General features: G+C 36.7%; 1 protein-coding gene across 2 annotated transcripts; it reads left to right on the forward strand.

Annotated features, from left to right (window-relative positions):
* The first annotated feature begins 1,230 nt into the window (after nt 1-1,230).
* LOC125268088 (protein NLRC3-like) lies at nt 1,231-11,707 on the forward strand. Of its 2 annotated transcripts, none has more exons than XM_048190197.1 (6): nt 1,231-1,392; nt 1,616-1,672; nt 1,752-1,865; nt 7,802-7,915; nt 8,113-9,831; nt 11,275-11,707. In XM_048190197.1, exons 2-6 carry the CDS (start codon nt 1,623-1,625, stop codon nt 11,348-11,350), a joined length of 2,073 nt encoding a protein of 690 aa, XP_048046154.1. In that variant the 5' UTR covers nt 1,231-1,392; nt 1,616-1,622; the 3' UTR covers nt 11,351-11,707. The 2 variants fall into 2 exon arrangements, with proteins under 2 accessions (XP_048046154.1, XP_048046153.1); XM_048190196.1 differs by lacking the exon at nt 11,275-11,707 and adding an exon at nt 10,227-10,496.
* The last annotated feature ends 1,577 nt before the right edge of the window (nt 11,708-13,284 follow it).

Here is a 13,284-nt window from a genome sequence, read left to right on the forward strand (position 1 = left end):
ACATTAATGAAAAATTACAGTAATTCACTTATTTTATACATAAAAATGACTATTTTTTCAGTATTTTTTCTGTTTTCTTAAATCACAAACAAATGTAAAATTACAAAAAAAAAGTCAATGACAGGCATACAATCAAAGTAAAATAAAATAAAGTGCAAAAACTGTTGTTAAATGTTAAAAACTCTGTTATTTTACAGGTATTTCCTGGTTTGATTCAAAAGACTGGCAACAACAGAACATTAAACAATAACTGATCTCTCAAGATTTCAGCATCTTCACTTATTACAGACTTTATTTCTTTTATACAAAGGTTATTATTGAGAATTAACAAAGATTTATATGCTGATGTCTTATTGAAAAAAAGTTTGATAAGCATTTGCTTTAGTTGGGCTCTTGACCCTTGACTTTTTCATGTTAGTTTTTCTCTGACTGCTTTAACTGTGTGTTTCTATTGTTTGTAGCAAAAAAAATGCAGGAGAAACTCTGATCAGATGATTTTAGCTGCTTATTTATGACAGTTATCATGAAGGGGCTTGATTCACTGATATCACACAGTATATTAACTGTTAATTTCATATGATTTACTGTAACCTTGTGATATTGTGGAATCATATTATGAAAACCTGGTATTATGATTTTTAAGTCATTAACGCTTTCAGCCGTTATTTTATTCAATAAAACATCGACATCTAAACCTCTGTTAAGAACTTTAGTATGAAATAAATGAAGTCTGGATTGTAATAAATGAAGATGAGATCTTGGGAGATCTGTTAGTGTTTCATGTTCTGTTGGGATTTAAAGGGTTTCTGTATCGTGTGTTTTGTGGGTCACCGTTGTGCTGGAGAGTAGAGCCTGTGCTTCAGTCCAGCATGAGCCAGAAATCATCGGTGTTATGCTGCATGTTGCTTTATTTCAGAGGCAGTAACATACAGTTACATTCATTCATTCATGTATTTCTGGTTAAATGCAAGAGATTCATGTTTTACAGTGAATGTGTTTTGTTAGTAACAATTCATGATATACCTGTAAAATAACAGTGTTTTTCTGTAAAAAAAAAAAAAAAAAGTTTAATAAAAATTTGTTCAAGTTTTTTGCACTTTATTTAAATTACAATATTTTACTTTAATTTTAGTTTTCGTTTGGCAGCCGTATAGTTGTGTGAATAAAGTTTTTTTCAAAATTCAAACTCTCTCTCTCTCTCTCTCTCTCTCTCTCTCTCACAAACAGAAAGTGAAAGTAAGTCAAGAGTTCATCTGTCGCCATTTTAAGCTGGTAAAATACAAAGTGTTCAATAGAAACGTTTATCAAAGTTTATGCAGGAATTTCCGTGTATCTTTATGATGTTAAAGCTGGAGGATTTGAGAACCTGTAACTTGTGAAAGTTTGATCAAGGTGAGTGTTCATGTGTGGAGACTTCCTCAGACTAATATGAATCTCTGGAGGACATTTTAAGTTATTGTTTGTTTGATATAAAATCTTTAATAAAGGGTTTCTTTTGTGTTTTGAGATGTCTGTGATTCTTCAGAAGTTGAACAGTGTAAACGAGTTAATGCAGTCACGTGATCCTTTTTCTCTCACACACTTGACATATGTTATTATGATGTTTTTTAATCAGCTTCATCATGGGTGATTCACAAGGATCCAGAGATGGAGATTTTTCTCCAGGATGCAGGTACTTTCAACAAACACTGTTAAATATTGTGTTACATCACAGTAATCTAAAGGATTGAACTGAATCTGTTCTGTTACAGTTCAGTCCAGCAGAAGAGCTCAAACCCAGAGTCCAGCTGTGTGTCTCTGAAGAGTAACTGCTCTATGGATGAGCCAATGAAGTTTAAGAGTGGAAACACACAGCCTGATCCCAGGTATATTTGTATACAGGGCCGGTTCTAGACATTTGGAGGCCCTAGGCAACTTTATGTTGGAGGCCCCCGCTCCTAATAAAAAGCACTTTATTCCTTACCTTTTTATTTAACATTTGTTATTAAAATTTTTATATAGCTACACATTTATAAATATTTGTTTTATTTTTATATGTCCACATTAATCAAACTTTAACTAAGGTAATCTCTTATTTGTTTGTTGAGGATGCTATCTTTTTTTTTTTTTTTTTTTGGTAGTAATTTGTTCAGTAATTTATTTACAGTAGCCTAACAGATCTACCCACTATTTGGGATAACAAACTGTTTAGGCCTACAGTAAAATGAAAGAAAAGGAAAATCACTTAAGTAAATGAAAACCATGCCTTAATCATTTTTTGGACAGGATTTTCCCCTCCTGTTGAGCCAATTTAAACTATATTATCATATGTATTGCAATGCAATACTTCAAATATGCACTACACACTCTTAAAAATAAAGGTTCCAAAAGGGAGTTTTTACACAGTGATACCATAAAAGAACCACTTTTGGTTCCCCAAAGAACCTTTCAGTAAATGGTAGTGCACTCTAAAAAATGCTGAGTTGTAAAAAACCCAATTTAGGTTGAAAAGAGACAAACCCAGCAATTGGGGTGTTTTAAACCAGCGTTTGGGTTAAATGTTTTTTTAACTCAACTATTGTTTAAAAATGACTGTATTGCTTGCTTAAAATGAATCCAAAGTATGCTGAAAATTAACATTCATTAATATATTTAATAAATTAATATTTATTAACAAGCTTAAAGCTGCAGTCCGCGATTTTTCCTCTTTGTCGCCATCTCTTGTTTGAAACCTGCAATTGCAGTCATATGCGGAACAGTTATCTGTACGTGCGTTGTGCATCGGCACAGCTCGTCAGCGCGGATGAATCTAATGTTTGCTGTCAGTCACCGCACCGGTGTGGATACTGAACTTCAGAATCACAGATTCTATGGGCCCTATTTTAACGATCTAAACGCAAAGTGTAAAGCGCACGGCGCAGGTGCACTCAGGGCGTGTCCAAATCCACTTTTGCTATTTTAACAACGGAAAAACGGTCCGTGCGCCTGGGCGCATTTTTGAAATGGGTTGTCCCTATTCTCTTAATGAGTAATGGGCGTAACGTTCAATAAACCAATCAGAGTGTCATCTCCCATTCCCTTTAAGAGCGAGATGCGCTCGCGCCATTGCGATTTGCTATTTACATGGCGGAATTTGTTGGCGATGAGTCAGTTAATATATATGTGTATTGGCACGATTGTTCAATTAATTAGCCAATTTCGTTCATCATTATAAGTAGTAATAGGCTGAATTGAAAATAGGTAGCCTAATTCTAATACACGCAATGATTATTCATCATTACATTTTTATATTTATGTAGCCTACACAATAATATTCTTTTACACTGTAATCCTTTTGTTTTTAATATTTGGCATGTCTGTGTGATGCGCATCCCTGTGTGTAATAAGCAAAGTCAACGCGCACTGTGGACGCGCCCAGAGGCGCAGTTTCTACCAACGCGCTCTAACAAAAAAATATTGCGTCATTGACTTTAGACTAGGTTTGAGTTGGTCTATGGCGCAGTCTATTTTCAGCTCCTTAAAATAGCAATGCGCCGGCAATGCGCCTGAACACACCTCTTTTTTAGACCAGCACGCCCATGGGCGCACTAACTGGCGCAAATGCATTTACTAATTTAAGGATGTGGCGCTGAACGGGAAAACGCGAACGGCGCCGGACGCAAACTAGCAAACACACTTGCGCTGCGCTTTGCGTCGCATTGCGCCGCATTGCGCCGGGTGTATTATAGGGCCCTATGTCTCGAAAGTATGATCAATATAAGAATTTTCACTGGAAAATGTCATCTGAACAAGTAAGTAACATGTCTTCCACTTTTGTTCTGACCAACTGAGGAAAAAAGCATTAGGCCTACAATAAATATCGCTGCCAATGGTGATTAAATGTAACGATCGCTTAGCTCGGATCATGCCAAACCGTGCAAATTATTATTACTGTATATTGTTCTCAAATTGTTAATGTTAACAACATCAGCATTGCTATGACTATGTGTATATAGCGTTACCTGTAGATTTCAATTTCTGTAGCCACTCCACAGTCCAAGTCTTTTGCTTTTTGACTACGGATGAATCTCCAGTTGTCACTGATGCTTGTCATTTGGACCTTTCTGGATTACAGTCCACCATCAAAATGATACGTTTAATTATTTCAGCTGCTGTGAGAAAAGGCTATAAATGTGCCGCTACCGGCAGCATCCTCACGTGATAAAACGACCAGCCTCTCGACGGGACTCCTCCTTTCTGTTTACAGAGGTGACATAATGACGCACAGAGGAACTGCTGCATGTTTGAATTTCCCGCGGAAATCCGCCATGTTGCTCTTATTATAAAACATTATTACAAGCTTACTGTGAATCGAGACAAGATAATTAGATAGTTTTGAACACTGGCTGGTTATGTACTTGCTCAAATATTGATTTTGGATCATTTTTAACCAAAAAAAGTTAATAATTAAACAATAAACATTTGCTTATTAATAAATGTTCACCTTTTGATTATTATTGTTGCCTCCAGTAATTAGTGTGATTTTTAATTTCAAACCTATTTTTGGTTCATTTTAAGCCAGCCATATAGTCCTTTTTAAAACAGGTGGGTTAAAAAAACAGCCCAGCACATTGGGCAAACATTTAACCCAACCGCTGGGTTTGTCCATTTTCAACCCAGCATTTTTTAGAGTGTGGAACCATTTTTTTTCCCACAGTAAAGAACCTTTTGTGTTATGTAAAGGTTCCGTGGATTTTAAATGTTCATGTAACCACAGAAGAGTGTAGGCTACACAAATCAACTACTATATGAAAAGTGAAAGAGATAAATAATTTTTTTAACCATAAATACTTAACTACTTTATAAAATTGTACGCTGATTTTTCAATAAATATAACAACAATATTTATGTTTTGAAAACCGAAAGTATTGCGTTTGAAAATAATGTAAACAGCAGAATTTAAAAGATACAGATCAGTTGAGATACTGTTTTTGAAACATAAAAAAGTACTGCAGTGCTGTAATAGCATAGGCTACTTTAGCTCTTTGACTTTGAATACGAACTTTGCTTTTACTTCAGTAAAATGACGCGATGTCATTCATTACGCACAAATTTAAAGTGTATATCAGTCTGGACGCGTCGACGGCGCTCGCGCTCTTTTAAACTCATAAACCGGCAAATGATCTATCCAGAAATAACGCCGATCGACAGAACACGTTTATTTGTAGAATACATTACAATCAGTCCAAAAGAGATGATGACAACTCGCACACCTACATTACGAAATGCACTTCTTTGCGTCCCTGTTTAGGCGTTTCGCACCCCATGAAGGATGTTCATTTCGGTGCAATCATAATTCAATGACTTAAAGCCAGTCAGCTGCAGAAAAGTTGCATTTTTGTAACTTTTTTTCATGTATTTAGAAGGTGGGACCCACTTTGATACGGTGACAATAGTTGGTTTCATTACAGGTGAGAGTCACTGTGAATTCATTTATATCCAATGGAAAAAGAGTCTAGTATTTTGCTAGTGGGATGTCACGGTAGTGGAGGCAGGAGGCCCCTCTTCCATGCCCGAGGCCCTATAGGCAACTGCCTGCTCTGCCTATAGGTAGCGCCGGCCCTGTTTGTATATACTAGCAAAACTGACAATATATTAGTAGGAAAAATAAAAATTGAGCGAAAGCCTTGCCAAAGCATCACTGAAGTTTGTTAAATGGAACCCCGTGTATCAAGACTTGTGTGGCTTAATATAACATAAATGTGTCTCTTACTGAAATATTTAGTAGAAGACCCATGAAAGATTTACATTATTAAATATATATATATTTTGGAGAATGGGGCGTCATTATTGTAGGTGTGCAGTGCATTCTGTGGCAATGATGTCAAATACTCTGTGAGATACTGACGCTACCGGTTACTATCTTTACTGAAACACAAATCAGACTAAAGCAAACACAGAATGCTATGAATGCAAAAATACTCTTTAGGTCTTCTACAGACTTGATAAAGTGTTGAAGAACTGCAAATAAAGTTTCATTAAAATAGGGATTAGGGCTCACTCCTATATTGTGTCTATGTATTTTAAACATTTGAATGGACTGATAAAGGGAGCTGTAAAGTATTTTTGTTGAAGTACAATGTCATTTTGACCATAATAATGTACCAAATCTAACTTGTAAATATTACAGTAGTATAGAAAAATACTATACATACATTTATAGGTAAAATCGAACTCCGAGCCTCCTGTACCCATTCTGTGACATCAAACAACTTCCCTGTGCAAAGGATCATGGGAGCCTGTACTGTTGTACCCTTCGAAATCCTTCATTCCGAAGGGCCCTTAGAAGTGGCCAGTTTTGAGCACTTAAGGTTTGGAACGACCTTCGGAGGGCGATATATCCCGTTTGGAACACACTGAAAAACGCAATGAAATGATTTATCAGTCTTGCATTAAGCTGCGGATTTATATGTGACGCATAAATTAAAATGATTTACTTTTCATGCAGTAAACGTTTCTGGATTCATTTAAGATTTTAATTTTCTGCGGGTTTTTATTTATTTATTTATTTTTTGCTCAGGATCAGTTTAATAATTAATTTAATAATTCATAATATTTTGACAGTCCATATTTCAAAGTGCAAATAATGGCCATTAAAGTAGCATTAATGGGGAAAGTGTATTACAGTAGGTGCATTGAATTCACTAATGTAATAAAACTTCTGATCAGGTACGTGAATTTCTTTCACCATTTCAAACTGACTATATGTTGTTTTCTCTATTTGTCATAATCACAAATATTTACTATAATTACTTTCTATAAGTATGTATATCTGTTTGCAGCAAAATTGTGAAAAGTGCTTTTGAATTAAACGATAGCCTACCTGATATTTAAAGTGTGAGCAAATTATTAAAAAACGTAAAGGTCATAATTATAAAACTTACTTATGATTATTTTTTGCAACTCAAAACACATTTCCTGTAAACTTTTATCAAGGCCAATACTATCTTTTATACTAAAGTTGAACTCAAATACAGTTCATTGAATTGGACATTTAATTATAACAGGTCAACATAGTATTCAACAAAAATAAATTACTAAAGTACTTAAAAATGTAACAAATGAAATCTTTTTTTTTGCTAATTTCTCATGGTTACGTCTGAGCTGTAGGCAAAAGCTGGGTTTGAAAATTCTGCCCTTACAGCCAATTAGCAGAAACAAACTAGATTTCAGTTCATACCTCGTGTTTTCTGTGGTTTGCACAAAAAGAAAGTCTCATCTAAAAAATTATATAGCATCATCTAAAAATAATTTGATCATTTTCAGATTTGAAATACATGGTGAGACTTGTGTCTTTAGCTACAGTGACATTCTAGACTCTAAAATGTCCTTCTGACAAATGTGCCAAAATCTGCAACACCAATAGTGTGCACTCCAGCGAGTTCGGCTGTTTAGCAAAAGTACAGCAAAACCGATTGTTGGTGAGTGTGATGGCATTGGCTTCATGGCGTGTCAAAATGCTGTCATCACAGCCGTGTGTGTTGGTTTTTAACACATCTGTTTTTGCAGTGTAGTAAGGCATACGAGTCTTAATACCCGGGGTTCCTTTTAAATCAAGAGTGTTGATGGATTTTAAAACTATGAAAGATTTGTCTACTTTTGAGTATTGTGTGTTGTTTCTGAAGATGAAGGTCTGTTTTTGAAGGCCATTTTGTTTTTGTTTTCTTACATGAAATTTTAAATAAAAAGATTATAAAGATAATGTGTTTATATTAATATGATTTCTGTCATAAAGAATGAACACAGTAATCTAAAGGATTGAACTGAATCTGTTCTGTTACAGTTCAGTCCAGCAGAAGAGCTCAAACCCAGAGTCCAGCTGTGTGTCTCTGAACAGTAACTGCTCTATGACTGAGCCAACAAAGTTTAAGAGTGGAAACACACAGCCTGATCTCAGGTATATTATATCTATAAAATATATGCTTATAGTCATTATTAATATACAGCAGTGTAATGAGTTCAGATCCTGTAAGTTTCAGTCTATTAATGATTTCCATTGTGTTCTTGTGCAAAGCTCTATGTATTGTATATGTATATGTATATTTATTTACTACTCTTAAACTTGTGTAATAATCTGGTATTTCAATCTTACAGCCATGACTCTAAACCTGAGGTCTTAAACACACTGAGATCAAATCTGAGAAAGACGTTTGAGTGTTTGTATGAGGGAATATCAAAGCGGGGAAACCCAACACTCCTGAATGAGATCTACACAGAGCTCTACATCACAGAGAGTGAAAGTGGAGAGATCAATAATGAGCATGAGGTGAGACAGATTGAGACACAGTCCAGGAGAGCAGAAACAGAGGACACACCGATCAAATGCAGTCAGATCTTTAGACCTTTACCTGGACAAGACAAACCCATCAGAACTGTGCTGACAAAGGGAGTCGCTGGCATTGGAAAAACAGTCTCTGTGCAGAAGTTCATACTGGACTGGGCTGAAGGGAAAGAGAATCAGGACGTCCAGCTCATATTTCCACTTCCTTTCAGAGAGCTCAACTTGATGAAGGACAAAACACTCAGTCTTTCAGATCTTCTTCATGACTTTTTCCGTGAAACAAAAGAAATGGAAATATCCAGTGACAAGTATAAAGTATTGTTCATCTTCGATGGTCTGGATGAGTGTCGTCTTCCCTTACATTTTAAAAGGAATAAGACTTTACGAGATAAAAACCAAAAGAGTTCAGTGGACTCGCTGCTGACGAACCTCATTGTGGGGAATCTGCTTCCCTCTGCTCTCATCTGGATCACCTCCAGACCAGCAGCAGCTGATCTCGTCCCCTCTGAGTGTGTCCATCGAGTGACAGAGGTACGAGGCTTCAGTGACCCACAGAAGCAGGAATACTTCAGGAAGAGAATCAGGGATCAGATTCTGGCCGACAGGATCATCTCACACCTGAAGTCATCAAGGAGCCTCTTTATTATGTGTCACATCCCAGTGTTCTGCTGGATCTCAGCCGCTGTTCTGGAGAAGATGTTGAGTGAAGCAGAGAGTGGAGAGATTCCCAAGACTCTGACTCAAATGTACACACACTTCCTGATCCTTCAGACCAACATCAAACATGAGAAGGACTATGAGAAGAAAGTGAAAGATGAAGACATGATTGTCAAACTGGGGAAACTGGCATTTCAGCAGCTTGTGAAAGGCCACCTGATCTTCTATGAGGAAGACCTGAGCGAGTGTGGCATTGATGTGACAGAAGCATCAGTGTACTCAGGATTGTGCACTCAGATCTTCAGAGAGGAGTCAGGCTTGTATCAGGGGAAAGTCTTCTGCTTTGTTCATCTGAGCATTCAGGAACATCTAGCAGCTCTATATGTGCATCTCTCCTTTATAAACAAGAACATCAATGTGTTTGACCAGATTACCAAACCAACTAAAGCTTCACTATCTGACCTCCATCAGAGAGCTGTGGATGAGGCTTTAGACAGTAAAAATGGGCATCTGGACCTTTTCCTTCGTTTCCTTCTGGGTCTGTCAGTGGAGTCTAATCAGAGTCTCTTACAAGAACTAAAGACACAGACAGGAAACAGCTCTCACAACAATGAGAAAACAGTTGACTATATCAAAGAGAAGATCAGTGAGAATCCCTCTCCAGATAAATACATCAATCTGTTTCACTGTCTGAATGAACTGGGTGATCTTTCACTAGTGAATGAAGCTGAACCTCATATGAGATCTAGAGGAGGATTACGTGATGTGAAACTCTCCTCATCTCAGTGGTCAGCTTTAGTTTTTGTGTTGTTGAGCTCAGAGCGGACAATGCAGGAGTTTCACCTGAAAAGCTTAATTGGATACAAAACTGATCAGTAAGTAACACTGAGTTCAATCATTACAGTCTAAAACATTATGAACAAAGAGAAACAAGAATCTGATAAATCTGTAATCCTGCAGATGTCACACAGAGTTTAGTAGTTCATATTTTAATGTTTTTTATTTCTCTCTCACACAAACACTCCCAAAAATCACTCCTCCTTACAGGAATAAAGCACAGGGATACAAACTTGTCTGTTTTAAATCCAAAATAGGTCATTTGAGTGATAAAAAGTTTTAACTTCTGTGTGTATTTGTAAATAATAACCATATCACATGCACAGAGGTTTATATTTAGTGTGTTTTTGCAGCATTGAGTGTTGTAGCCAATCACAGACATGTCTGTTGAGTGCTTGAAAGCAATGGCCAATCAGATGTGTGTATATCACAGGGCAATAATCGATTTCTGGGATATTGTACATAATTTGCGGGCATCTGGGAGACGCTGGGTGCTTCTCAAACAGAAGGCTGTGTCCTAGTAAAGCTGCATATATCTGCTGCCACGTCATCAAGCACCTCTAAAGGTCGTCTCAGTTTCAAGGATCCTTTGAAGGCAGACTTCGTTTCACGTCCTTCATTCAGCTCATTTTGAAGGATGCATCAAGTGTATCCTTTATGTCCCTCATTCACCCACAATCCTTTGCACACATTCCAATCCATGAAAAATAACAGATGGAACTGAGTCTGCACTTATCTGAGTTCATTATGAAATGTAAGACAAAAATAATGTTTTCAGTGATGAAGGCAAACATGTTATCTTCTGTTTTGGTGTAAATGAATCACTAACACTAAACTGCCAGTAATGTAAGCCACTGAGAGACACAGACGGTTGTCATTCACTGAAATGCATTAAGAAAAGATTTTTAATACAAAGTATTTTTAATACTAAGTTTTATTAGTATTTTTGTGCTGTTGGAGCAGGAACATGTGTGCCGTAGCCATGCGCACTTACTAGAGCGTCTCATTCTAGTGTTTAATGCTGAGGAGGACTCGAGTCTACAAGCCTCAGAAGGACTGGACTATAAAGACACAAACTCACTAGGATTCAGCCTTCTGTTTGACAAACACCCAATATCAATATGTGGGAGACTCCTGGAGCTTCCGGGAGAGGTGGAATGTCTCTCCTGAAATTGCGATGGTTGACATAGTGATAACCATAGCAACGGACGGGGAAAAAAGTCTGATATGTCAAAATAGATCTGTCACTAAGTGTTGTAGTGTGAATGCAGACTAATAGACCACAACAACACTGACAAGAAAAAGGAAAAATATTCTGTTGGCAGAATATGTTCAGTAACTTCTTCAGTCAGATACTAATAAAAAATTTTCACGTCCTTTTTAAAGCAGTGTTTATTTAAGGTATTTCATGTATTAATTACTTATAATATTAATTGTTATTATCAGCATTAATAATTAATATATTTTTTATTTTCAAATAGTGACGCAGTAAATACAGGAGATGAAGTTCTTCAGAAGATGCTGCCTGTGGTTACAGCAACTAGAACAGCTCTGTAAGTAACACTGAGAACAATCATCACTGTGAAAACTTTATAACATTTTTTACTTAAAAATATAAATTAATGGTTCAACAAAAAATATGAGCATCACACTTCAGCTTTCAAACCCTCCACCTATCTGACCTGCTAGACTTCTATTGTAAGAGCATTACTGTAAATGTGTTTCTGTTCATTTTTACAAACTGACACATGATCAAAATTACTTTCTGTGTTTTAGCTAATGTGTTTTAGCTGAGGTAAATGTATGTTCTCTGCTGTGAGTTGAGGCGATCCTAATATTATCCATGTTTCTTTCATGCGATAACTAGTAGTAAAGAGGAAAAGATAACCGGTTCACTCGTGCTCCGCACTGCTGCTTGAACTGAGACACTACAGCGATCTGTCAGACACATTAAACAGCGCCAAAAACACATTAATTGCTTGAATTTCTTAATACATTTGACAGAATTTGAAAGCTGAGATTTTCTTATCAAAAGTGCATCAACTGAAAACAGCACAGACTAAAAGATTGATTCTCTGGATTTATGAATTGATATCAGTTCATTAAAATAAAGATCGTTTAAAATTAGGGATGCTCCGATCGATCGACTGCAGATTGTTATCGGCCGATAATCAGATTCTATTGCTGTGACTCAATTCAGAGGCTGCATCCTTCGAAGGACGAGTGTGTCACAGTGAAGGCTGTCCCAATTAGAAGACTCCTCCAAATGTGGCTTTCGTTTGTCGTGAAATGATGGTACATCAGATAAATCCAAGATCAGTGCTCCGTAGGCTAGACCTTCCCATTTAACAACGCTCATTCTGACCCTCGAAGGATGCAGCCTCTGAATTGGGACACAGCTTATGAATCGATCAGGAGTCACTAAAACAGGCCGATCTCACCAAACAAACACATTATTGATTATGTCAGACTTCAGCGTCACAGTCATTTCATCACCAGTGTGGAGTTATTACACGGTCTCATGAAACAATGCACTTTTAAGCCTGATTTAAGAACATTGTGCAGTAAGAGGTGAAACAGCGCTCATTCGATACGTGCTTCAGAGCGCAGTCAGCACACACACCTGGAACACATAAAGCTGCTGCTCATACAGTCGCAGGAGCAGAACGCACATATTGTGCTTTCACGTATGTCACGTTTGCCGTGCGCAGCTGATCCGTGGCTGCAGTGGCGTAGGAAGAATTTTATTTTTGTCCGGGTCTGGGCAGAAGTGAATGGGCACTTTCACGTAGGGTCCTATAGCCTACATATTTACTACTAACGGTGGTTAGTTTGCAGCAGTGCCTGAAATGATCTTTTCCAATAAGTTTAAAATGATTTTTTACCTTTTACCATTTTTTCCATTATTTTATAACTTAATTAAACTTATGCCTGATCTTTTGTGTCAAATTAATTAACAAATCTTTTGTGTCATTTAATCAATAAATTCAATTATAACAATAAGATACACTAGGGCTGTTACCAATCAAATGAAATCAATATCAACAAAATTAATCTTTGCAGTGCAGTGGAAACACAGAAACTGAATCTAAAGTGCTTTTATATGCATTTATACACACTGTTTGATGAAGTTCAGAGCTGACAAATGCATTTAAACTGCAGTTACAAATGCATAAATAATGTCTTAAACATAAAATGCTGAATATTGATATTTTGAAATTATTAAAAAATGAAAAGATACTTTAAATGTGACATTAAAACCACCACTAGGTGGCATCAAGTCACTGTCAATGAGTGAGTCATTAGTTTCAGCCGATTCATTCAAACGGCTGATTCTTTCAGGAACAATGTTTATCATAAACTAGCGCTGAGACCATAGGCTGGAGCACCCATGGAAAAACACGAGATATTCTCCATTGATTTTAACCAATAAAATATTGATTGAAGCTTTCAGACACGATCTTCACCATTTTTTATAGTTTATTTAAGGC

The sequence above is a fragment of the Megalobrama amblycephala genome, linkage group LG5 (assembly GCF_018812025.1).
Source record: "Megalobrama amblycephala isolate DHTTF-2021 linkage group LG5, ASM1881202v1, whole genome shotgun sequence".
NCBI classification, from domain to species: Eukaryota; Metazoa; Chordata; class Actinopteri; order Cypriniformes; family Xenocyprididae; genus Megalobrama; species Megalobrama amblycephala.